This window comes from Mixophyes fleayi, chromosome 1 (assembly GCF_038048845.1).
Source record: "Mixophyes fleayi isolate aMixFle1 chromosome 1, aMixFle1.hap1, whole genome shotgun sequence".
Classification (NCBI taxonomy): domain Eukaryota; kingdom Metazoa; phylum Chordata; class Amphibia; order Anura; family Limnodynastidae; genus Mixophyes; species Mixophyes fleayi.
In genome coordinates, this window is record NC_134402.1 from 318,775,340 (window position 1) to 318,802,749 (window position 27,410).

General features: G+C 41.9%; 1 protein-coding gene across 2 annotated transcripts in view; it reads right to left on the bottom strand.

The window, feature by feature from the left end:
- Positions 1-27,410, bottom strand: part of MORC2 (MORC family CW-type zinc finger 2) — a 121,543-nt gene that overhangs the window by 17,795 nt on the left and 76,338 nt on the right. For both annotated transcript variants that reach the window (XM_075212944.1, XM_075212937.1), the window contains exons 17-21: positions 21,141-21,246; positions 9,791-9,923; positions 9,333-9,404; positions 8,878-9,246; positions 205-366 (exon numbers count right to left, since the gene is read on the bottom strand). In XM_075212944.1, coding sequence (XP_075069045.1) covers positions 205-366; positions 8,878-9,246; positions 9,333-9,404; positions 9,791-9,923; positions 21,141-21,246 — 842 coding nt within the window. The remainder of the gene's footprint in view (positions 1-204; positions 367-8,877; positions 9,247-9,332; positions 9,405-9,790; positions 9,924-21,140; positions 21,247-27,410) is intronic.

The following is a 27,410-nucleotide window of genomic DNA, read 5'->3' on the forward strand; positions in this document are numbered from 1 at the left end:
TAGACACCTCGCACTGATTTGTTCTTACAGAAGTAGTGCTAATTTTTGCTTGCACCCATAGAGGTGCGAGCAAAAATGAGCGTTACTTTTTACCGTAGTAATGGAAAAAATGCGTGGCTGCAATGTTCTAAGGAACACCGCAGCCAATTGGATCAGACCCTAAGGGTATGATCTCAAATGATAAAAATGCAACTTATTCCTTACCCTCACTTCTACTTCATTAAAATCTTTCTTCTCCCGTTTCACTTCCACAAGCCTTGACCGTTTTGCCTTTTCTTGTCTCCGAGAGGAAACCGGCTCTTCATCATCTTCATCATCTTCAACTACCACTATTTGCTGAGAACTTCTCTTCTTCACACTGCTTATCTAAGTTTGGAGGAACAGACAAACAGTGAGCAAACATGACAAAGAAATGAGTAAGAGAAAAGAGGAAATTATCTCTTATCATTTAGCTGATTTTTTAGTAGGCTTGTACAGTCAGCACTGCAGATGGAGTTACAGTACAAATTAATAGATAAAGCATATTCCCACCTACAAATAATTGGATTTTTGCACTTGCACAAAAATGCTTTTCTAACATGGTATATTGGGCAACACAGGACCATGGATATAACTCATCCTGCTAGGAGTCTGACACTAAGAGAAAACTAGTTCTGTAGAAAAAATATTCATTAACTCCTGCATGCAAATGTTTACAAACATCAAATTTGTTGATGTCACTCAATGTGAAGAAACAGCAGTCACAATTGAATGACGTTTGTACAATACAGTAGTCAGAGTGCTTATATATTGACAGATCTCGGTGATATTACCATGTGACATCACTATGGATTTCCTTCTGGCATCCAAAACAAAAAGGAGTAAAAATAAAAATAAATAAATATATATTCCTGCTCTGCCTTCATTAAAATTTGTGGACATAAATGTATGTAATATAGTATCTGTTTTTTACTAATGGACATAAAATGAAAAGCTATACATTTCAATATGCTGAAAAAACAAATCGCTATATGTCCCAAATAAAACACAATTTAAATCTGGATGAAGTAAAAAATGAAAAAGTAATTAAAACTGGTGAAATGTCTAATGAAATTTAGTTTGAAAAGTAATTATTGTTTCCAAATCTGGTGTGACCTTATTGGAGGTGGATGGATGTGGTCATTTGTAGGTAAAAAGTTTGTACTTATGTTAAATCCTTTTCTCTGAGTCCAATGGGGGGCTCTGGAGCACGGTGACAAGAGTTTGGGTACTTTTAAAATTACCTCCAAAAATGCAATCTCCTCCCCCTCTATACCCCAGAAGCCTGAGGGGAACTTCAGTATTTTTCTAACAAAGCCCAGAGGACAAAATCAGAAGTACAGAACAAGAAGGAGAGGAGAGAATGATGTTTTTCAAGAAAAACAAGAAAAAGAAACTAAGTAAGGAGTAAAGGAAGACCCAGTATCCCCCAATGGACTCAGAGAAAAGGACAAAGTACAAAAATCCCATTTTCTCTTTCATCCATGGGGGACAATGGATACGATGGGGATGTCCCACATCAGCCCCTAAGGGTGAGTATGCTCAGAAGTAGTGGTGTGCAGAACCTTACGTTCAAAGCTGCCATCTTTGGATGTAAAAATGTAGAACTTAGTGAAAATATGTAACAAAGTCAAGGTGTCTGCCCTACACCGCTGCTCAGCTGAGGGGCCATATCATGTTGTCCAGAAAACACTCACCAACCTGCTAGAATATGACGGCACATGTTAGGGAACAGACTTATCTGCCCCAATGTAAGGTTGGCGAATTACCAAAGTAATCCACCTGGTAATGATTTGCTTAGAGGCCAACCAGCCTCTCCTGTGGTCATCATAGGTCATATGTCCTAGTCACTTTAAAGGTCTCATGGACATAGGTCCTCAACTCCCTGACCACATCCAGAGAGTGAAGACAGCACTCTTGATCTGGAGACCTACCCTGATATAAGGCAGAATCACAAACTTCTGATTCACATGGAATTTGGAAACCAGCTTAACCTGAAAGAAAGGCTTATTCCAAAGGACACAACTGTTTTCCTAAAAGATGAGAAAAGGAGACTTCCAAAACAGACAAGCCCCCAGCTCTGACACTGTCCCACCTGTGGAGATGGAGAAGGGAAAAGGGGAAAGGGGAAATAATGTATGAAAACTGCACATGCATCACTCCCTGTAAGAATGTCTGCCGGAAAAAGTGCCTCTTTCAGAGAAAACTAACAGACACCTGGACTTTCAAGTCTCAAACCCTCATCCAGACCCTCCTGTTAAAAATAGAAAAGATGTCAACCAAAAATAAGGCGGTAGGAATCCCATTAATTTGGTATCAGGAAATGTAAGTCTTCAAGACCCTGTCATAATTCCTGGCTGAAACCAGCTTTCTAGCACGGAGTATGATCTGAACCATGTTGGCAGAGTGCCTATCATGGTGTCTGCCTCTGAGAATATATGTGTACCACAAACTTCTCTGTCAATCTGGCACCACCAAAATCACTCATACACTGTCTCTTTTTACCTTATTGAGAACCTGTGGAAGCATTGCTACCAAAAGGAAGAGGTGAATCAGGCGAAATTCCCAGGCTACTGATATGGCATCTACGAACAACTCCTGTAGGTCTCAACTAATGCTCCACCTTGTGGATCAGCCAAGATGCTATCATGTTGACACGTGGTTGACCTTACCTGGTCACGAGCTGTTGGAATATATCTGGTTGAAGGGACCATTCCCTAGGTTGAAGGGCCTGCATGCTTAGGAAGTTGGCTCCCTAGGTCTCTACCCCTGGCATTAGCACCGCAGCAATGGGCAGAACGTTTAGCTCCACCGAATACATAATTCTATTGTGCTCTCTCATGGCCAGGGCAGACTTGGTGCCTCCCTAATAATTGAGGTATACCATCACCATGACTCACTAAATTTTTATAACATTCTTCGCAGGAACGGGCGAGCTCTGGCCAAGGCTTTGAAAACCACTCGGAGATCCAACACATTTATCGAAGCTTTGACTCCTCCAAAGGTGCAGAAAATGGTACTAAAATGTGACTGCACCCAGCTTCAAAGGCTGCCGTCCGTGATCACCATTAACTAGTCCTAAATGGAGAATGGGTGACCCCTGTTGAAATTGTTGGTCCTTAGTTGACAAAGAAGCAACTGAAGGTGGAGGCCATCTTGTCTAGCACTTTCATGCAGATGTGAACAGACTAGTCTGCAAGCTAAGAGTAGCTTCGCCAGTCCCAGTAAAGAAAATATATTGTCCTATTGGAGGAACACCCTCTGCTGGAGGGTGCTGAACAGCAGCCTCAAAATGACCCTCTGCTGGGAAGGAATCAGGTTGCATTGCTTGAAATAGATCTCAAGCAGGAGATTTCAAGGTCTGGGCCATCTCTTGCACTTGGGCCAGAGGAAAGGTTGGAGAGCCTGCCTTTATAAGATCATCTAAATGGGGAATTAGAGTCAACCCCCTCAGAAGAGCAGTCAAGACTGCGATGAGCTTGGTTAACACCGTCAGCATTGTAAACAGGCTGAAAGGTAGAGACAAAACTTGAAAATGCTGGGACTGTACACCAAATCTGAGGAGCTGGTGTCCCTACCAGATTGGAACATGCAAGTAGGCAAAGAAACATGCAAGTAGTCAATGGAAACCATGAACTCGCTCAGTTCCATTCAGACAATCAGAAACCATCATGAACTTTTCCACCAAAAGCTACACGTTCAGAGAAATTAGGAAGGTCCCAAAGGCAGGTTTACTCCTCAACGCTACTAAGGAAGAAGGATCCCTGCTCAGCTTACTAGAATTTCGACAAGCTGAGAGAGCTCTAGGCCAGGGCCAAAGATTTTGTCCAGGCTGGCTCTGCTATATCAGAGGGATCCCCAACAGGGGCACATGCGTGCTGGCCCTCTGCCTCACATGCTGGGCACTGGTCATCAGCCCTAGATTGGGCACAAGGTCAATTGGAGTGGTACTTGGAACAGGCAAACACCTTAGCCCAGTGGTTCCCAAACTGTGCGCCACGGCTCCTTGGGGTGCCGCAGCAATCTCACAGGGGTGCCGCGGTCAGGGCTGGTGGTTAGCAATTAGGGGGAGTATTTGGTAATTATTTTGGGTGCCTTGAAAAAATTATGAAGACCCTAAGGGTGCCTCGAGCTGAGAAAGTTTGGGATCCACTGCCTTAGCTGATGCTCCCTCTCCAGGCCTAGCCCTAGATGCATTCCCTTTACCAGACATGAGAGAGATGACCGCTTAAGTGCACAATCCCAAGATGGATGTGGAACTGTAACACAGACACAAAGTCCAGAGCACAGAAACACCCACCATTTATACACTACTTCCATGCAGCTGGAGAGGGTAGAAGGGATGGAAAAGAAGCAGCTGTCTCTTTCTTTTGGCGGACTTAGCCTAGTGAGGTGATGTGTAGGGACAGCCGCCTCTGCCTCCATGTACCTAGTGTAGAGCTGCCCTGACAGGCAGCTCCCACCTGAACCCCCCCTAAGCACAGAAAACACACACTCCTCCCATGCCTGCCCCAGTACGGAGGGCTGTGCTTGGAAGCCCCTTAACTAGCTCCAGGCATTCTACAGCAACCGAAGCTAAGCATGTGCTGGCGCTGGAGAGAATTACCAGGCTGCCTGTGTCACTCATTAACTAAGTGACTGCGTCAGTGGTGCACTTTAAAAAACAAACAATCTGAAGTTCCTGATAGGATCCTGGGGTTTAGAGCCAGAAGGGCTTGAGTATTTGGAGGTAATTTTTAAAATTGCCCAAGCTCCCTTCACTGCACTCTATACCCCAGCATATCATAGGTCTCCCATGGATGAAAGAGATATACTCATATTCTATTTTTCAACAGTGATGACCACCTACGACCATTTTTAATATAATGTTAAGGGTTTTTCTTTACATAAATTTAATGCTGTATGCATGATCCAAGTTAACCGAATACATCCATGGAAATTAAGGAAGCAACAAGAAAGGAGTATAGCAACAAAGACCTATAAAAACAAAACAAAACCCAAAAAGTGAGTAATATACTCAAATAACAAGTCTAAGAACAGAAAGGCCATCGGGTCAATAAGCTGACATTTTCATGCATGTGGCACAAATTGAAATGTAGGTAATTAGAATTTGAATCATTCTTCTAGAACGTTTGTATGGCGAACACATATCTTAACATGTCTGCCATGTGGACAGAGGAGAAACTACCTGAGGGGGGCCCGGCAATGCTGGGCCATCAATTGTGGAGAGCTCTGCTCTCCAGAACGGAAGCCTGCTATTATTGAGGTGAGGGGGGATGTGTGCTGCTATTATGGAGGGGAGGGGGGGATGTGTGCTGCTATTATGGAGGGGAGGGGGGGATGTGTGCTGCTATTATGGAGGGGAGGGGGGGATGTGTGCTGCTATTATGGAGGGGAGGGGGGGATGTGTGCTGCTATTATGGAGGGGAGGGGGGATGTGTGCTGCTATTATGGAGGGGGGGGGGATGTGTGCTCCTATTATGGAGGGGGGGGGGGATGTGTGCTCCTATTATGGAGGGGGGGATGTGTGCTGCTATTATGGAGAGGGGGATGTGTGCTGCTATTATGGAGGGGGATGTGTGCTGCTATTATGGAGGGGGGATGTGTGCTGCTATTATGGAGGGGGGATGTGTGCTGCTATTATGGAGGGGGGGGATGTGTGCTGCTATTATGGAGGGGGGGGGGTGTGTGCTGCTATTATGGAGAGGGGGATGTGTGCTGCTATTATGGAGGGGGGATGTGTGCTGCTATTATGGAGGGGGGATGTGTGCTGCTATTATGGAGGGGGGATGTGTGCTGCTATTATGGAGGGGGGATGTGTGCTGCTATTATGGAGGGGGGGATGTTTGCTGCTATTATGGAGGGGGGATGTATGCTGCTATTATGGAGGGGGGGATGTGTGCTGCTATTATGGAGGGGGGGATGTGTGCCGCTATTATGGAGGGGGGGATGTGTGCCGCTATTATGGAGGGGGGGATGTGTGCCGCTATTATGGAGGGGGGGATGTGTGCCGCTATTATGGAGGGGGGGATGTGTGCTGCTATTATGGAGGGGGGATGTGTGCTGCTATTATGGAGGGGGGATGTATGCTGCTATTATGGAGGGGGGGATGTGTGCTGCTATTATGGAGGGGGGGATGTGTGCTGCTATTATGGAGGGGGGGATGTGTGCCGCCATTATGGAGGGGGGGGATGTGTGCTGCTATTATGGAGGGGGGATGTGTGCTGCTATTATGGAGGGGGGATGTGTGCTGCTATTATGGAGAGGGGGGGATGTGTGCTGCTATTATGGAGAGGGGGGGATGTGTGCTGCTATTATGGAGGGGAGGGGGGATGTGTGCTGCTATTATGGAGGGGAGGGGGGATGTGTGCTGCTATTATGGAGAGGGGGATGTGTGCTCCTATTATGGAGGGGGGGATGTGTGCTGCTATTATGGAGGGGGGGGTGTGCTGCTATTATGGAGAGGGGGATGTGTGCTGCTATTATGGAGGGGGGATGTGTGCTGCTATTATGGAGGGGGGATGTGTGCTGCTATTATGGAGGGGGGATGTGTGCTGCTATTATGGAGGGGGGGATGTGTGCTGCTATTATGGAGGGGGGGATGTGTGCCGCTATTATGGAGGGGGGGATGTGTGCCGCTATTATGGAGGGGGGGATGTGTGCTGCTATTATGGAGGGGGGGATGTGTGCTGCTATTATGGAGGGGGGATGTGTGCTGCTATTATGGAGGGGGGGATGTGTGCTGCTATTATGGAGGGGGGGGATGTGTGCTGCTATTCTGGAGGGGGGGATGTGTGCTGCTAATATGGAGGGGGGGATGTGTGCTGCTATTATGGAGGGGGGGGGAGATGTGTGCTTTTATTATGGAGAGGGGTGGGGATGTGTGCTGCTATTATGGAGGGGGGGTGTGTGCTGCATGCTGCTATTGTGGAGGGTGGGGATGTGTGCTGCCATTATGGAGGGGGGGGGGGATGTGTGCTGCATGCTGCTATTGTTGAGGGTGGGGATGTGTGCTGCATGTTGCTATGTTTTATGAGGAAAGGGGGTGTATTAATATAATGTGTGATATGAGAGTAGGGAGATTGGGTGCCTTAGCACATGGGTGGGAGGTAGGCTATTAATTTAATGGTGACGTTTAGGTGAGGGCTAATTATTTAGTGGGCACTATTTTATTTGTGGTGTGCTGGTGGGTCAATTTAATTTATTGATGGGACTTTTTAATTTAATATTGGGGTCTATTAATTTAAGGTGAGGTGACGGGACCTTTAATTTAACGCTGGGGTGGTTTGGGGCTATTAATTAACTGTGGGGCTGAGTTTGGTGAGGAGGGCTATTTATTAAATGTGAATATGAATTATTTAATTCCAGAGATGGTTGTTGGAAATGGTTATATTTATTAAACGTAAATGCTATTTAATTTATTTACTGGGGCTGTTTGAAGGGAGGGAAATAGGTTTATTTATTAGATAGGAATACTATTATTTTAATGTTGGGACTAATTATTAGCTTTCTAAATTTCATGCACCAATTTTTTTTTCAAAATAGGGCCCCCAACATTCCAGGATCCATATACTTCCTATGCACTGAAGCTATGCTGTGCTGTCCCTGGACATCTTATGGTAAGTAATTTTTCAAAAACTACAGTTTACACACACTGAGCACGCACACACAGATACAGATACTGGGCATACATGCACTGGACACACACATACAGGGACAGACACTCTGGGCACACACACATACAGTCTTTTTATGAGACTGAAGAAGATAATGAGGGAGTTTAATGAATATTAATTAAATTAATTTATGATGATCCTGGAGTTAACAATATTGAAGAGGGGTTCATTCATGATGAGGGGGTGGTATTGTAAGGCAGTCACAAAAATGCTCTTTATATTATATGGGGTCACTAGGATGGTATCTGTATTGCGGCCACAAGAATGCTCTCTGTATTGTATGTCGGTCATAGGAATGCTCCCTGTATTTTATGGCGGTCATAGGAATGCTCACTGTATGGTATGGCGGACACTAGGATGCTCTTTATAGTGAGTATATATATATATATATATATATATATATATATATATGGTGTGTGATGGTGATAAGGGGGCACAGTGTGATAAAGATGGCTCCATGGCACAGTGTGATAAAGGGGAAACTGTGATGGAGGACAGTGTGATACAGATGGTACCATTACAATTATGTTTCAATTTGTTTTAGTGAGTTTTATTTCAATAACCAATTCATTTTTTTATACAGCTAGCATGTGATAGCTGCATTTGAAGTACTTTGATTCTATGGCGGCTCATTACATAAAGATCCTTACGAAGCCAGAACGTGAAGAATGGGTAAGAGAGGGGGTTTCAGTGCGGTCTAGAACTTGTAAAGCGCTAGCAACGCTCCCACAGTAGGTTGACCACGCCCACTCGATGATTGTCACTCCCACATAGATCGGGGGCGCTGGTGCCGTCTCGGCCCACTAAAATGTCTAGTTACGGCACTGGCTCAGCTAGTGATGGGCTGAGAGCTCCCTAGAAGAACGTACATGAGCTTTCAATTGCATGTTCTCTTGCATCCACTGGAGACTTTTAAATGCAACCCTGTCTGTCATACTGACAGAGTCAATAGAGGGAATAAAACAAATAAATAAATAATGACATCAAGTGCATTTTGAGGGATGAAACAAAGATATCCGTAAAAATGTTGAAATACTGATTGCATGATGAAAAACATTTACTAAGGGCTTACAATGAACCTACACTAAATCACTTTTATCCATATTCGACTATCTAGAAAATAGGCAATTTGGTACACACCCCAAGACACAAATTTCAAAAGCATAAGTCAAAGATCACTCACCACGGGGCTTTTGCTTGGAGCTGGTTTCTTTGCTGGCAGTGTCTTGGCGTTCTTCAAGCTCAGTGATATTGGGTTTGGTTTGGAGGATCGAAAAGTTTGCAACAGAGTCGATTTTGAAATGGGTGGTGAAGATTTCACAATTGGTATAATTTTGTTAACAGTCTTGGAAGTGTTGTTTAGTTTGACAGGAGTGGTGGACCGAGGCATAACTTTTGATGTGCTTGCCTGCTCACAATTCAATGTCAGACTTTGTTGTGAAACAGTCTTTTTTACTGTATTGCGTGGAGCTGGATGTTTTATTACTTCTTTCAATGCTGCAGGCAGAGGTGGTGACCTTGGCCGCAATGGACGAATTAATGGTACAGGGTCCTGCACAAGAAAATTAGACAGGGAGAAGTCAGCCATTGTTCAATAGTTGATAAAGAAATAAAAGATCAAAACAAAGCATTACTAACCTCTACTGGGCGAGTGCTAACATCCAAAGGGAGCTTCTTCAGGTCAGTAATGGAACGCACAGTGGACACTTTCTGCAATTAGTTCATATTTAGAATGAAAAATTTAAGTTCTTCAATTCTGGAACCATTTTTATTGGTGTACACAACTGGAATTTTGAATAGGTCTTTAAGTAACTGGCACACAGCTACTGAAATCAATCATGTTTAGGAAAAATTGTTACAGGGGAAAACCATAATTAAAAATGTAAATCAAGTATATCCTTATTTGCAGTACCGCTATTGTTGATATCTTTGTGTTCAGTTTCTTTCACTCCATTGCTTTAACGTATCTGCTACTGGTGTAAATAAATGCTTTTTTTTTTTTTAAAGTAAGTTAACAAAAGGATTTTATACCCACACATAGAAAAAAAATTGTTTTCAAAAGTGTGTCCCCCTTTTCATAATCTGCATCATCCTACCTGCAGAGCTTCCAGCTTTTCCTGCTGTTGTTGTATCTTATCAACCAATTGCTTTTTTTTCTCATCTTGGGATACAATTTGTTTCTTAAGCACTCCAGCAGGAACCTTCTGCTTTTGCTCTGGAGCATCACACCTGGAAGAGCGAATGCAAAGTAAAAAACAAACAAACAAACAAAAAAAAACAACCCAAAAAAACCCAAGACACTTCCTCATGTTATATTCGAAGCAAAACAAATGATCCTGTGCGTCTAAATTGCATGTACATGGTTTAAGAGAAAGTCACGTCTTTAGCTTTAGTACAAGCTAGTTTACAGTTACAGTTTCAGGTATTTAAGTTTATAACTTTATTCTTTGCAAATAAAACTGGCATTATCAACCAGTTCGGACATCAGGACACACAGATTATACATGCTAACGAGTCTCCCAGCAGTCCTTTAACGGTGCATAGTAGCTATTACTACTGGTCAGCAGCCCTTAAGACATTTCTTTTTTTTTTTTGTTAAACTTTTTATTAGAAACATCCTTTACCAGTAAAAAACATTATAAAATCTCGAGAGGTTAATCAGTAACAGAAAACATATGTTTACATACAGCTAAGATATGCTCTGATTGAGCAGCATGATTAAAGATGCTAATAGAAAGCATATGATTTCACTGTTTATTGATTTTTGTGTCATAATACCCCCACAAATTTTGTTATTCCAAAGCCAGGGTGTGTTCATATGTTTGTTAATAATTACAGACCAAACCAATACAAATCCTCTCCAAATATTTAGCAGGATGTTTTAGCCAATTAAGTTCCCTGACAGGTCAATCCTAAAGAGATTAAATTTTTATTTATTCACTAGAATGCCTTTAGCGATTTTCTTAGATAAAGAAAACAGGATTTTCTTTAACTTGCGTGGAATCCTTTTCTTTTAATACATGGGGGACACAGGGGAATAGAGTTCAGTGATATGTAGCTTGGGCACTTTAAATTAACCAGCAAAAAGCTCAAGCTCCTGCCCCTATATACACCCATTGGCAGCTAGTACATAAGGGTTTTTTGTTTTTGTTGTTTTTTTTTTTTACCAATAAAGACCCAAATGATTAGAGAAGAAAGAAGAGTAAAAAATAAACCATCTACCTTATAAACTTAAAAAAAAAGGAAAAATCCAGAACGAGAACAAGGAGGGAAAGGCAGGGCGTCCAGTGTGCTCCATGGATTAAGAGAAAAAAAGGATTTATCGTATAAGTCCTCCCTTCTGAGCAGAGAGTAAGCCCAACCCCTTGGGGACTCAAATTACACAGAGGATGCAAGGATTTGCAGAGGGGAGGCGTCTGTCTGTAAGTTAAACAGATAATTAACTGTTTGAGTGCCAACTCCTAGCTCCCCTCATACAACCCCCATGGTAGTAGTGTCCCCCAAACAGGATGAAAGAGAAAAGGATTTAAAGGATTTAAAGCAAGTCCAAAAATCCCATTTTATCCTACATCCTGGAAAGACACTGAAAACATCCCAAAGCTGTCCCTACAGGTGAGTACACCCCGGATGCAGTGCGCAGCACCTTGCGTTCAAAACTATCATCTTTGGAAGCAGCTCTGTAAAATTTCGTAAATGTGTGCACTGAAGAACAGGTAGATGCTCAGCAGAAGCACTGTGGCACGCCTTCGAGGAGGCACCAACAGACCTAGCTGGATGAGCCCTCACATTTTCTGTGACTGCTAGACCTTCCCCTATGTAAGCCTGGCGGATAACCAATGTAATCCGCCTGCTAATTATCTGCTTGGAGGCTGGCCAGCTCTCTTCTGGGCGTCATGGAGAAACAGAAGGTCCTCTGTCTGGAACACATCCTTGGTCCTGTTGACATATGCTCTTAGAGCCAAGACCACGTCCACAGAAAGAAGAGAGCCATCATCATCCTGGAATCTACCTTGATCCATTATATCCTGGTTCAGATGGAACCTGGAAACGGCTTTTGGCTGGATAGAAGGCTACTCAAAGGGGACTCAAAGGACAGAGACCAAGCTCTGGAACTTGCCTAGCTGTAGAGACAGAAAAGAGAAAAACCATCTTCTATGTTAGGAACTTGCAACTCACTTAAACCAAAGGCTTAAAAGAAGGATGCTACAAGGCATTGAGCACCAGGTTTCAGTCCCAATGAGCCACCGGAGGAATGCATGGAAGCTGCACATGCAGCACTCCTTGTTACAAAAGTCTGCAACTTTGGTAGGAGCGCTAGTTTTCTCTAGAAGAAAGTTGACAAGGTAGATACCTGAACCTTCAGGGACCTATGCTTTAAGTGCCCATCTAGCCCACCCTGTAGGAAACATAGCAACCAAGCTAACCAAAAGAATACCCTTGACGCTCATACCAGAAAATGTAGGTCTTCCAGACTCAACGATAGTTTCAATCTGAAACCAGTGTGAGAACCCTTAGCATGGTCTGCACTACACCATCCATAAACCCCTTGTCTTTAAGGAGCAGGGATATGGAGAGAAGGTCGGAATACCCCAACACTCTTGGCCAATCTGGAGATCACACATACCCTCCCTCTTTGCCTTCTTGAAAATCCTTGTTGGCAAGGCTATTGGAGAGAACAGAAAATGAAGGGAAAATCCCAGGGAACCAACACTGAGCTTGATAAAAACGCCTGGGGGTCCCTTGCACTGGTACAACAGATCTCAATCTTGTGGTTCAACTGGGACGCCATCAAGTCAACGTAAGGCCAACCCCACCTGTCCACCAACTGCTGCAAGTTATCTGCTTGTAGAGACCACACCCCCAGATAAAGGCTTGTCTGTTGAGAAAGTCTACCCCTGGGATGAACACCTCTGCAGTGTCCATAATATTTTGTTCCGCTCAGTGCACGATGTGACTAGTTTCCTTAATGGCCTGGGTACTGTGTGTCACCCTTGTGATTCAGAAATGCAACAGTCGTGACTTTGTCCTCACAGGAGGGGTTGAGCCCTGACAGGGGCAGTAAAAATTGCCCTGACTCCAGTACATTTATCAAGATCTTTGCCTTGTCCGGAGTCCAAAGTCCCTGAAAATGTATTGAAGGGTGACAAACCCCCACTCTCTGAGGCAAGCATCCATGGATCCAGGGTCCAATCTCATATGATGGACAGGAAACCCCTGTTGGGGTGGTCTCTCCTTAATCACTAAAAAAGTGGCAAAACTGTGGAGACAGTCTGATGCACTGAGTGGTCATTTACAAGTGTAATTTGTTCCACTTTGAGTTTATATACTCCCTTCACAAACTGTACAGCTTCAAAGGTGAAGACCATCTTGTGTAACACCCTCATACAGAAGTGCACAGACACAAGTCTTCGAGCCAATTGGGGCTTTACCAGTCCCTGTATGTAGAGGATTCTATCCAGCCTCGGACTGGCCTGCCGGGCAGCCGGACTAACCACCGGTAGGCCCCGCTGGGGTGAAGCTCCGCCCACTCCATTGTTAGGGCGGAGCTTACCGAACATGGCTGCTTTTACACAGAAAGTCAGAGAACAAGATCATCGTGCAAGGGGGACCAGCGGGAAATATCTGTGCTTTTGTTTTGTTAATGTGACCTACAGTGACCCTACAGTGACCCTCTGTGTAACAATCCTGGTAATGAACTGCAGCTCTGTTGCACGCGTTCCCTATCACCAGCAATAAATCTGTTTCTCCGCTTTGACATGGGGGTGACATGCTTTGAGCCAGATGCTGGATCGCACAGAATCTACAAATCATCCATGTGTAAAACAGGGCTGCGGAGAACTAAACACCCTTCCGGCTGGGTCTCAGACATTACATCGCTTGCTGGCCTGGAGAACGGTGAGGGCTTGCATATATGGCAAAATATATATATAAATATATATACACAGATCGGTACATAGGTCTCAGATAATACCCACAAGAAGCATTCTTGTATAGTGTTTGAGATGCAGAGCTGCATCTCAACCCTGCAGACTCACCAGAAATGTCCAGTATCTGGCTTCACCCAACAACACTGATTTTATCTATCTATCTATCTATCTATATATATATTAATTATAGTTTTTAATTTTTTTATTGTTTTCATTCAACTCTTTGGAAACCCCCCCTTAAAAATCCTGCGTTTGCCCCTGCACCATCATTACAACACAGATGCAGGTAAATTTCAATTTTATTTTATTACAAAAACTCTCAATAGTAGGGTTCTCTACTCCTCTTGTCCACTCCCACCTCATTCACCTGTGTGTCCTAATAATATAAATCTTGGATGTTCTGTACTATGCTTTATGTGTGACATTTAACTTGTCATCATCATCATACTGTGTTTATATGTTCATTTTTCAAAACATCTCAGCAGTTTAGAAAGCTCCTTCACACTTAACCACAGTAAGTCACTGCACACCTCCTGTATACTCTCACTATAAAGTACCCAGGCAATAATGGCAATGATGTTTCTGGTTTAAGGGCTATCATCTGAAACTTTAGGGGCTGCCACACCTAAAAACATGACCCCCTATCCCTTGCGGTGACAGTATAACTTTCATTAAACAAAAGTATTTTAAGGTTGTGGCAGTATTGTTATACATAAAGGGCCAGATTCATGTCCGAATTTAAGTTGCATTTTTTAAAAAAGAGCATGCGTCTTTACTGTAGTTCCGGCCATATTCAAATACAAGCGTATCTCAAGATACTCTTCGATTTGAATCCGGTTGTAAGTACGCTGTGCCTATACAGTACTTGCCGTACGTAGACGCACAGAACAGACTGTGGTATACGCACATGCGTAAGTACAATAAAAGCTCATATCATAACGCAGAAGACGTTTATTTGAACATAAAATAAAATAAGTCTCAATGCTTGGTCCTCATGTCCCTCTGTTTCAAGTCTGCAACCACTTTTCCAAAAGGCTGTCTTTCCTATTAGGAGGGTGGCTACAAGACTCTGCGCTTTTAACACTATGAAACTGCTCTTGGAATGGAACAGTTATAGTTTCAATATAATTACCTCATGACAGTAAGCCTGTTATTATTACACATTGGATCCTGCAAATGTGAAAAATACAATATTGTTTTTTTGAAGTTGTTTATTAAAGCATAACTATCATTCCCTAATAATAATAGCATTAATTTCTACAATGAAATGTTCTGGTTGAAAAGAATTTGTGCTTTGCTTTATGACCTGTGCTAAAGTAAAACTACATGGTGACTGTTCTGCCCAATCTAAGGGGCAGGTCAAGACTGTGTGCTCTTTATATACACACTGCATTCTTTATATATTACACTATAGTGCAAGCTGTCCTTCGTATGCTGACCACTCCCCCTCTAGTGTCTGGTCCCGCCTCTATGATGGCTGGCCACACCCCCTCTGGTGGGCCCCTAGCGTTGCAGTCCCCCGGTGGGCCCTTCATGCCCCAGTCCGACACTGATTCTATACTCTGGCAAGAGAATTCTCTGAAGGCTGGAGTTAAAGAACAGCCCCAAAAAGACCATCTGCTAGGAAGGTTGGATTTTTTAAAATTAATTATCCAACCATGACATTCCAAAGACATGGTCTGAGAAGGTGCCTTGATCGTAAGGTTGTCTTGATAGGGGATGATAGTCGCCACCTTGGTTCTCAGCAGAACTGCCATGACCTTGGTAAAGACCTTTGGATAGACAGACAGGTAGGGGCTGGAATTGGAAGTGATGGGACTGTGCAGAAACCTGTGGAGGCACCGATGCACCTACCAGATCGGGACATGTAGGTAGACATCCTTGATATTCATGGATACCATAAACTTCTCACAATTCATGCTGTTGAATACAGACCGGAGTGATTCCACCTTCCATCTTCTGACTGTCCACCCTCAGATGGACAGTCAGAGATTTTAAGAACAATAGATAGAGTACAGCGCTCCCTTAGTGTTCATGTAGCTGCCAAAAGAAAAAATAGGTAACCCCCTTCCCTATATAAAATTGGTTGATAGAGAAAAAAAATCCTTGGTGCTAGGACTATCAAGGCTGTTTTGTGTATCACATTTCACAGCTATATGCTAAGAACTGTGTATCTATGGGACACACTTGTTTGTTTGTTCATGTCCATCGGTCTGTCCAGAACTTGAAGTTTTTACTATTTAAGAATATGGTACAATAAAATACCGATCTTTATATCTATTGCATATTCAACCTAGCGCCAAGGATTTTTTTCTCTATCAGTCAGAGATTTTAAGTTGAGGATGGGCCACCAGAAGGCCAGAGTCAATGGTGGCTTGCTCTAGCTATATCAAAGTCTCACCAATATGTTCCACTAAGGTGAGCAAGTCCGCCCCTGGTGTCCCCAATTGTAGGCCCTCAGCAAGCTGCTCTAACCATCACTCTATTGCTTTAATTTACCCAGGTGACAGTTAATTTAGGGAGGCCCCGGCAGCAGAGAATATTTCAGTGAAACCTCAAGCTGCCTGCATGTGCTATCCTTAAGGGTAGCAGGGATAGGGATGGTGGTGGACTTGGACAGACAAGCTACGTGAGGGAGAGATTCCCATTTCACCATGTCTGCAATAGAATGTGGATAGAGGGTCTTTAAGCAGCAGGTTCAAATCTTGAACCGGCGATCTGGTTTATCAATGCCTCACACAAAAGATCTTCCAACAGAGGAGTTGAGGGGAAAAGAAACAATTTGTATAACTGGACAATTCACGAGGGTAAAGAGACAGACTCCTCACGTCTTGAATATTTAGTACTGCACGCACTGTCCTGGGAGGAAAGTTCTGCCCCAGACTCCTCTCAGAACTGCAAAATCTGACACTTTGTTAAGACCTGCAGCGATCCGCGGCTCTCCTCACCTGCTTGTATCCCGGCTACCATGGCAACAGCCAGGACGTCACTTCCGGCTTCCAGGTCCCGGCCGTCACCGGGACGCTATCACTGACAGCGCCGCGTCCCGACATGTCACACAGCTGGGCACAGGTGCAGATTAGATTAATGTGTTTACAGCCTCAGGTGGCTGATTAGATCTCCAGCACCTCCTCAATTCTGATTGGGCACTCTATGTATTTAAGACAGGGAGGGTTTAGCCTCCCTACCTGTGTTGTTGACCTGCTCATTGTCTCCTGGCTTCTGATTGACCTCCTGTTGTGACCCTTCCCTGGAACTGGACTTTGCCTGTTTGTCTGTAGCCCTGACCACTGCCTGAACATTGGAATTTGCTGTTTCGCTTGTTACCCTGATCCTTTGGCCTGTTTTCCTGACTACTCTGCCTGCTTCGGACCCCTGATCCTGGCCTACCACTGACCACCCGCTCCATTATCGTGGCCACTGCCTCCTGTTCCAACTGCGCTACGCCCGCCATAGATAAACCTTTTACTACGCTGAGCTTAAGACCTGGAGGCATCCAAATACTTGTGAGCACACTCAGCTCTACGGGAAAGGCAGCTGCTAAAGGTGAAGATCTCATTACCAATTGTTCTAAAAGTTTATCTTGGTAGCCTGTAGTCATAACACACTTCTGATTTTTTGATTGGGACTTTGAATCCAAAATCCTTTCTAGGGATGATACGACGTGCACCTGATCCTGCACTGATTTAGCCAGGTCCTGAGTCCACGCTGACATGTCAGATGCAACTGGGGGAGGACCAAATTTTGCCTGTCCCTGAGAACCAGAAAGAATAGAAGCATCTTCAGTGGACCCAGAAAGAGAAGTAGAGGAGGGTAAATTGTTACTCACTAACTACTGGCAACGAACAGCTGAGAGAGCTCAATGACCACCAGAGTCATGGACCTTCCCGAGGCTGGCTCTGCCACTTCAGTAGGAGCTCCCACTGGTCCTCTGCCATGCACACTGCACATAGCGCATCCCTGCCAGACTGTGCACAGAGTAATTTAGAATGGCACTTGGAGCAGGCAAAAACCTTTTCTACTGTTACTCCTCCAGCTTGAGCCCTGGAAATATAAGAGCGTGAGGGAAGTAAAAAAAAACAAAGAAAAGAAAAACCTTTCCTTTGCAGTGCACAACCTATAAAGGTTGTGGATCTGTAATGTACAGACAGGCCAGAGAGAGTAGATAATAATTAGGAGGAGAGATATCAGAAAACACAGCCCTCTAACAAGCTTACCACCCCAAACTAAAATTCCCCCTCTGGAATAGGTTTGAAGAGGCGACAGGAGATAAAGCTGCACTCAAAAAAAGCCTACTGCTTCCACGGTGGCTCTGTCTCTCAAAATTTCACCATTGTTCTTAGGTGTTTTTCTGTATGTGTCACTTCGACAGCTTTCAAAGACCCACACAAGAAAGTAGGGACTTTGCTCTTGCTTGAAATTTGAGATTGTGGTTCATACTCAGATTTTTCTGGTTGTAATAATAGTAAAGAATTTGCACATCCCTGCTTCCACAGAACACTTAAAAGAAACTAAAGTACTAACAGCCAGAGAGTGGGGAGTTGAGCTTTTTGCCAGTTAATTTAAAGTGCAAAATCTCCATATAATTGCACTCTATGCTCCAGTATCCCCATAGGAAGTAAGAGGAAAAGTATTTGATACGGTCAGTTGGCTATATCGTAATGCTGTCCTGCACCATTTTAGATTTATGGGCCCTTTTGTCAATGCCCTTCCTGCTTTCTTTCATGAGATAGTTGCTAAAATACAATTATAATTATCCAACCCTCATTTCTACAGAAACTCAGTAAGGATGCCCCTTATTGTCCTTTTTATTTGCTTTGGCTATGAAGCCAGTTTTTGGTAAAAAATGTTATTGTAGCTCTTCAAAATATTTTTTGCAACTAATCTGAGTACATAGACTTTGTATCTATATATTAATAGCATAAGTACGACTTTTATGAGTGACTTATTTCTATGATGCAGGTGTCTGAGCAGGGCACATATTATACCAGTAAAGGTCTTTGTCTGTAGATTTGCAGAAAAATAATGTGTTTTTTCATTTCAATTAAAGTAATGTTTGCCCAGGGGTGTGAGAAGAGCCTAGTGATTTCAGCATGGGGCTGGCTACCCTTAAGGACAGGCTGGTAGGGAGTCTCCATTTTTTTTGTGGACCAGATCTCCCTAGGGAGTCCAGCCCCATGCTGACCAGCTTGGGCCCGGTTTGTCACTATGGCACGGGGACCCCACTCTGGGTTTTCCTGCTATAAAGCCACCATCTCTGGCTGGCAAAGCCTAGTGGTGGTACTAGTGAAATCGAGGGGACCCCACACTTTTTGCTGGTACCAGGCTGGCAGCACTAGGGGTAAGCTGCTCCGTTTTATTTATCTCTTTCTTTACTATACCGGTGTCTTAAGCTGGTAGGGGGAGGGGCACAAATTTGTGTTTGGTAACATTGTGTTCGGTTTTATTTATTTTTCACTACTGTATATTGACGGCGGTAGTTACGCTTTAAATTTAATGCATTATGTCAACATTGTGACTGTTGAACTTTCAACCCCGTCGACATGTTAGTTGTGGCAACATTATGAACATGTCGACATTCTGATTGTCGAACTTTAAACTGTGTCGACATTCTGAATGTCAACATTTTCATTGTCGCTATTAAGTGGCTTGCTACAATTATTCCTTTTCATGGTTTTCTTACTAAAATGCATTTTGCATGTATTTTGAGGCTATGGTTGCTATAAGGCAGAATTGAGGTTATTTAAATGAGCTAGAACTTGGATGAAATCCTTGTTATATGTAGGGCATGTAAACAAGGGTTTCATCCACATTTTAATTAGGATTATAGGTTGACTCTGAATATGGACATTTCTGCAAAAGCTGTGGATAAAATAGTGTAAATTATTATGTATTGTCAATTCTTTTTTTCCTTGCATAGCTGTTAAAATTATAATGAAATGTAAGAAAAAAAAAAAATGTTCCATAAATAAACTTTGTTTCATACAGAGACTCATTTCACACATTTCTTTTACATTAACAGTGTGATCTGTTAGTGTCTGTGTTGAGAACATTGCAAAGTGCTGATTGGCTATAGGTTCACCTACCCATGTGTACCTTCTAAAACTTTTATTGGCTTAAGGTTGGCTCTAGCCCCTCCCAACTCAAACTCTCATAGGGAAGCCATGGAGAAAACAAACAAAAATGAATAGGCAAACAATCCTAGCGCAATGAAATACGACTCTACAAACACCACATATATAAAATTATCAGAGAGAAAAAAACAAATCTGCACCCGCAGTTGTAAGACCTGTGGGGTCTCAAAGAACAATAGAAACAAAAACAAATAACAGTGCTGAGTACAGATATATCTGCAAAGAAACATAAAACTGTGTGTGTTGAAAAGCACAATTTATTATACAATGCGACAAATAAATTAAAAATCACAATAGATGAATAACCAGCTGATCGCAATCTCAATCAGATCCAACCCAATATATATTGGTAAATATCATAAGCAACTGTTAGGGTTGTTGCTAAAAAGCATTCCCAATTGGGGATAATAAATGATTGTGTCCAATCCAATGATATATCCTTGAATAAATAATCCTCGCTCTAGAGTAAATACACCCAGCACGCTTCTCCGATATCCAGCGTGTGTGCTTTCCGACATTGTTACACTGTTTCTGCAGCTCCAAGTCTTTCACGAGATTTAGCAGACAGCTTATTGGGACTGTGATTCCCTTATTATTACATCCATCGTGGCTGTTCATCATATGGATACCTATCTCTGACTCCTGAAGTGTGGCCACACTTATCGGGTGGAGCGGGATTGACATTGTGGAGTCTACTTGTACACGGTAATCATTTGCATGTTTGCTAAAGACCGGATGATTTGTATTGAGTCCCGCAGACAGATTCATCTGCTAATACCACCAAGAGTGTTGACAGTCTGAAGCAGTGTTGAACTGCCGGTTGACATACACTGAGCCCCGCTGGACAGAGAGTCAATTTATTTAATATCAGGATCATTGACATTGTACACCCCCTTATTGGAACAACTTATAAGCTGATACACACTACTCTCAATTACCAGCACATTTACTGAGCACTTCCAGATATTGTGTTTCATTATTTATTCAAGGATATATTAGTGGAGGATTATTTAATCAAGGATATATCATTGGATTGGACACAATCATTTATTATCCCCAATTGGGAATGCTTTTTAGCAACAACGCTAACAGTTGCTTATGATATTTACCAATATATATTGGGTTGGATCTGATTGAGATTGCGATCAGCTGGTTATTCATCTATTGTGATTTTAATTTGTCGCATTGTATAATAAATTGTGCTTTTCAACATACGCAGTTTTATGTTTCTATTGCAGAGATCATTCATATCTGTACTCAGCGCTGTTATTTGTTTTTGTTAAAATCAATAGGCACTTTTACCCCAGTGAAATGCTCCTAAAAACAAAACATAATAAAAACATTGGCAGATTTAGAAGAGTTGTATTTGTCTTAAAACTACAAACCTATCCTGTTCTACGTCAGGATTCATGGAGCAGACCCATGTATCCGGGTACTCTTTCTCCACAGCACTCAGTTGGAATGGAAGTGTCCGCCATTTCAAACACAGATCTGCAAAGCACAAAAGATATTTCTTATGAAAACAGAGGATTCTGAATACTTAGCACTGAGAATAAATAGAAAAAGTAAGACCAGTATAGCTTCTGATGTATTTGCAGTCAAATGTGTAAATTTAAGTAAAGAGGCTTTCAACAGAAATACAAGATTATTTAATCTGCCATCATACAGATATTTCACACCCATCTCCTAAGAAACACCACATAACTTTACATATGTAATGCATTCTCATTCTTTTGATGTACAATAAATTGTTTAGATAAACAAAACAAAACCAATCAAAACAAAAAACAAGACTGTTCATTTAGCCTTTGAGTCTCTTTCCTTAACTGGCTATGCGATTTTCCTTTTTTTCACATTAAAATGTATCAAAGGCCGTGTATTAATGAGTTGAATAATATACATGAAACGCCTGGAAACGACTGTGATGTATACAACTAACTAAATATGCCCACCCTGCTCTTAAACTCCTCTTCAGCCAAGTGCCTTGTTAGGAGGAAGGGGGCATTTCTAACCCTGTGCAGGCAAAGAGTGAATGAGAGCTTTGGCGCCTGTCTCGTCAGATATTGCAAATGAAATGTCTGCTGTCTCAGCATGTTAACATCTATGAGAGCCCATTAGGATACTGTTCTAAAGATATGTGAGGAGCTTCGGATGTCTGTTACAAGTAGGAGGTACTTTTCTTTTTTAAAAGATAAAAGTGGAATGGACGATAAATTCTACCTTCAAAGTTCATTTAAAAAAATGTCAATATTTTATTAGGGTTAAAAAACCTGGAGCAGTACAGACCATCTGTGTTTTAGCTTATTTCATTTTTCATAAAAAGTTACATTTTTTAGATACTAGGAAATGATAAAACAAACTTATGGGAAGGGAGGCACCAACATTATCTCCCTGGTTTGTAATGAATGACGGACTCATGTACCCGTTTCATGCGATACATACACTAGTTCACAAACCTAGGCCTTATGCCCTTTAAACTGACCACGCAAATTTGTGATTTTGCTGGTAAATTAAACCAAACTGGTCTGGAGCAGGGTTAGTGATATCATATTACCAAAAATAACGGAATCTCAGCCTTTAGACCTGTATCAGACCCCATTAGGAAACAAACTCATTTACCAAAGTGCAAAATATACAGGCACGCAAAGATTTTCTATTTGTACACACACATTCCAGTTTCTGGGTCGGCCATCAGAATATCAATCTGCACCTAATTTTGTAGATGTAGGGGCCGGACTGGAAATGCATGATCCCATGATGGAAAGAGAAGTTGCCACTTTAGAGTTCTACCTAATGTCATTCTGACCACTCTTTTCACAATTTCAACTTTTTGCTCAGTATAGCCTTATGTAGGTCTTAAACGAATTATGAAGGAGTATTGGGACTGTTTGCATTAACTGTTTCACATGTTTAAATTAATGTGTTTATTATGTTAGTTGAAATGAGCATATAAACGCAGTCTACAGTTTAAAGTGCACCTGGAAGATGCAAAAGATATCCCAATACAAATATTGGATGAGGGTCATTCCACATCAAATCAATACAATTTTAGAAAATATTCTACCTTCAATTCTCTAATTTCAGTGAAATTTCGCATAATAAATGTTGCCATGGGCTTTTGAAGTTATATGCCATTAAACCTGCAATTTAACAAATAAGAGGATTTTAATATGTTTTCAATTGCATTTGTAGCTCACATAATTGAGCTAGAGAGTTGGGCAAGGTCTCATTTTAAACTTCTTTTTATGGGCTTTCATATGACATATAGGCAGCTGTATGTTTCAATAAAAATAAAAATTGTAACATTTTCAAAATCTAAATTTTGATTTTCTCAAACGCCCATATTTTTTATTTTTTGAAAAAAACATTTCAAAAATTGGTCACACTGTTAATAAATTCCCAAAGCTTTATTTTGGGATCATGATGGGATCATCTGCTACAGGAGCTTTCATTTTTGAGCGATTCATTAAAATTGTAATTATAGAGGCACTATACATCTGAGTAAATCAACAAAACAATAATTTTTCCAGTTCATTTCATTAGAGGAATACAAGTTCTTCTTCAGGGGTGTTTGGGAATGAAATTCTACAGACAGCGCCTGCTACTTCTGCGCAGGCGTGCAAACTTAAGTGGGAAGAAACGTCATTTGTGTTGAATAGGCCCGCCTTTTACAGGGACAGGTTAGGTTTGGGTGGGCTTTAATTAGTGAAGAAAAGCCCCTAGATCATTAATTTAAGCATACCCAACTCAGGACCCATTGGTATCACATTTGAAAAAGCGGAGTGTTTAATTACAGTGGAGGATCATACTGGGAGAAAGTTTGCTGGGAGCAGAAAGGAACAGCAACTTGCAGAAGGGTACACAACACAGTGGCAGACTACTGCTTCCAGATTAAACTCAAGCCTGTTGAAAACAAAATTTGAGAACCATAAAAGATTTTCTACTTCTTTGATGGGTCAGCCGCACAATTTAAGAAAAAGAAAAAACCTTTGCCAACTTATACTCTCAAAGATGATTTTGGTATAGAATCAGTGGCATTTTTCAGCGAATGCTCACGGCAAAGTGCCTTGCGATGGTGTAGATGGCACAGTGAAGAGGTTAGCATCCCGAGAAAGCCTGCAACGCTCATATGATAATCATTCTTACACCACAAAACCAACTTTTTGACTGGGCAGAGGAAAACTAAGGAATGAGGGTTGCTGTGGATGGTTCCCTCTGACGTATCACACTGGCCAGAGTTGACGGTAGCAGGCAAAGTGTTGGTACTGGAGTGCTGGGTTACAACCTCAGAACAGCTGGATACCGGAATAGATTGGTCTAATCTGTGGTCACAGAAATTACAGCAGGTAAGTATGCGTTAAAGCAGGTTCCTTAAGCAGTTGATGTTTATTAGCTCAGGAAGTCCTGAAAAGGACAGTTACATCCACTAGTTGAAGGTACTAGTGGCATCCAGATAGGTACAGATGGAATACTTTTTATACAGATTCTGACACAAATCCTGGCAGTTGGGGTAAACCATCCCCTTGATCCGAGATGGCTCTGCAAAGACTGATAAATCACATTCAATAATTACCATTAGGATGTAATATATCCTTTAACCGTGGAGCTAACACAATTTCAGCTTTAACAAAATTTACATCAATCTACTGATTTCCTGAAACTTTGTGTTAAGTTTCCTATATTACTTGGATCCTGCATTAGAGAGATAGCCAGTCAGGCTAAACAGACGTGTTGGCCACTGAGATAAAAAGGTCTAATTAACATGAGATTACCTGACTTCAGACAATTACAGAAAACACATTTCCTCCCCTGGCATATGCCTTTTCCCTCAGAAATCAGTACATTGTTAATACAGTATCAAAATCAGTACATTTGCAATTATATAAATTGGCGCCTGCGCCACTAATTCAAATATATTTCTACAATAAATTATTTCTACGTGATCCAGCTACAATGATCACTTCAAAAACACAGTAATACCACTTTCATACTGCCGCCCCGGCAATATCCCGGGTTTTCCAAGCCGGGTTTTTGCCGGGGCTCGGAGCGTCCCAGCTCAGAAACACCATTCATACTGCACCTCAGACCCGGGAATTTCCCGGGTTGACCCCATTCATACTGCACAAGTCTGTGCCCTGGCAATTTGTGGGAGTCATCACCAGAGCAGTTTTCATTGGCTGAAAAATGGTGATGTCATTGAAAGGTGACTGGTTTTTTGACGCATAAAGATGATGTAAAAGTGGGTGGTGAAAAGCAGCTCACGCACCTCTTCCTCCACCCAGTGTGTCATAATTGCTGTTAATACACACTTTTTCAATGAAATAAAAGCAATTTTCTCCAACAAACTCCGATTCTGCTTCAGCTTGATCTGCACTCCACCATCCACCATTTCTCCTAAACTCCTTCTTGAATCTTCCACAGGCTCCCACTGATGACATCATCCTCCAGAGACAGGCAAGACAGCCAATCAGCTTGTTTTCTGTGCAACCCGAGTTGAAAAACCCGGGTTGCACCATTCATAGTGCAGGCAACCCGGGTCCGGCCCGGGAACTACTCCTCGATAAATCCCGGGTTGAAACCCGGGTTTCTAGACCCGGGATGTTTGACTTGTACCATTCATACTGCACCAAGACCCGGGTCGTTTGAGCTCGCCCCGGCAAAAACCCGGGATTTTGGTGCAGTATGAATGGGGTATAACAATTCCTGGGACCATCAAACTCCCATGCTTTCATAAATGCAGCATCCACAATAAACATCTTTGTGAAGAGGTTTTCTTTCTCACAATATTCATTGGAACAGATAGTGACAACATTCCAAGAAAAGCTCCCTCTTGCAGACATCAGAGGGTATGTAACTGCTCTGGAAAAAGATTAAAACATAGATGAAGTGAAAGTGACTTTCCTCCATCCAGCTGATCCATCACCATCTTTTTCATACCAAAGAAAGCCGGATGATTTATGGATTATTATAGTAGATATTCTGTGCAAGTTGAATCCGTTAACTCCAAAAGGTCGAATGTAGACCCTTTCTGAAATGGAAATACTAAAAACAAATGAAGCCTTCAGCCAGTGTCAACCCATCAAGTAACATCCATCCAGAGCAACAGCACCAAATGGTAATGATCTGTAGTAAGCTTTCTTTAAATATGTGAGACATAAAATTATCACAAATGTTTTAAATATTTCAGTATTTCCCCTGACTTCCAAAAATGACGAGCTCTAGTAAATATTATGGCCCATGAATGCTACATGTACAAGGTTAGAAATGCCAGTCATAAGTATTATCAGATATGGTTTTACTGGTACAACTCCAAGTATAAAATACATTCTGGAGACGGGGAAGTTTATGTGCATCCTGACTAGTATATTTACAGATTTTTTTTCTGGGTCTCTGGTTAACATTTTCCTGCGCATCAACCTATTTATGGGCTATCCTGAGCTATATTATTAAATGTACAGATAATTCTGTTTTATATGCTTTGTTAGTTTATCAACTGACAAAGCTATATATATTACAAATCTATCTATTGGGACAACTGCTATTATGTCAGCCCTTTCATTAATAATTGTTTATATCCTATAGTTAACCATTACCTAACTTGTTACTATATTTATAGCCTGGATAAACTAATATGTCAATTCAGTGATTAGATTAGCAAATGCTTGTTAGCATAACAAATGTTTTTTTTTTGTTTTTGTTTTAATTTGTTTCTATTATAAAAAGCTTCTAATAAAAAACAAATGATTAAAAAAAAAAATTATGTTTTTGGTGTGTGGGAGGAAATCAGACAGCACAGAGAAAACCCACCCACAGATTCCACAAGATAGTGCCCTGGTCAGGAATCAAACTCATGTCTCCAGTGATGTGAGGAAGTAATGCTAATGACTGCCACAGTGCTTAGTCACAGAAAAACCTCTGTTTTTCGCATCATATAAGACCAACAGGTCATCTGTTTTTTCAAATTTCTATCTGCCCTATCTAGGTAAAATTTCCAGATCCCCAAAAACTTACAAAAGAAGGTACCCCTCAACTTCAGAGGAATGACCCTGACAAAGTTAGGTGGAATTTTTGCACCTAAGGTAGAAAAGAGGGCTTGTCCAAAGGACAGTTGTGTCCTCGTGAAATAGAACTTAAGATCTGCATGAAACATCATAGAGATTACCAGAAGATTAAAAATAAATAAACAGAAGAAAAAAAAAACTTCCACGTAAGACATTTTAACTCCACAGATGAGCAAGGTAAGGTCACACGGAGCTATTAGGAGGAATGTATGGAGCCTACACATGCAATACTCCCTCCAAAAAAACTCTATTTCTGGCACAGGTTGACAAGAGATTGGAACCTTTAAAAAAACCAAGCTTCAGACTGCTGTAAAGACCCTTCTGAAACGACAACAAAAGTCTGGCCAATGTATAAGGAGAGTTATTAAACCCTTTCTTTTTTGCAAGAAGATACATCAAGTTTCCATACTCTAGGATAACAATGGTCAACACTCAATCTATGGCCAATTATAGTAGAGTTATTTTTCGGTTTTGTGGTTCTGATGCCAAATATGACATTGATTTTACTAGACTGGCTCTAATTTTTTAAATAATTGGCACCCCATTGAAAAACAAAGCTGCAAAAAATGCCTTTAGTTTTAGCAGGGATTGTTT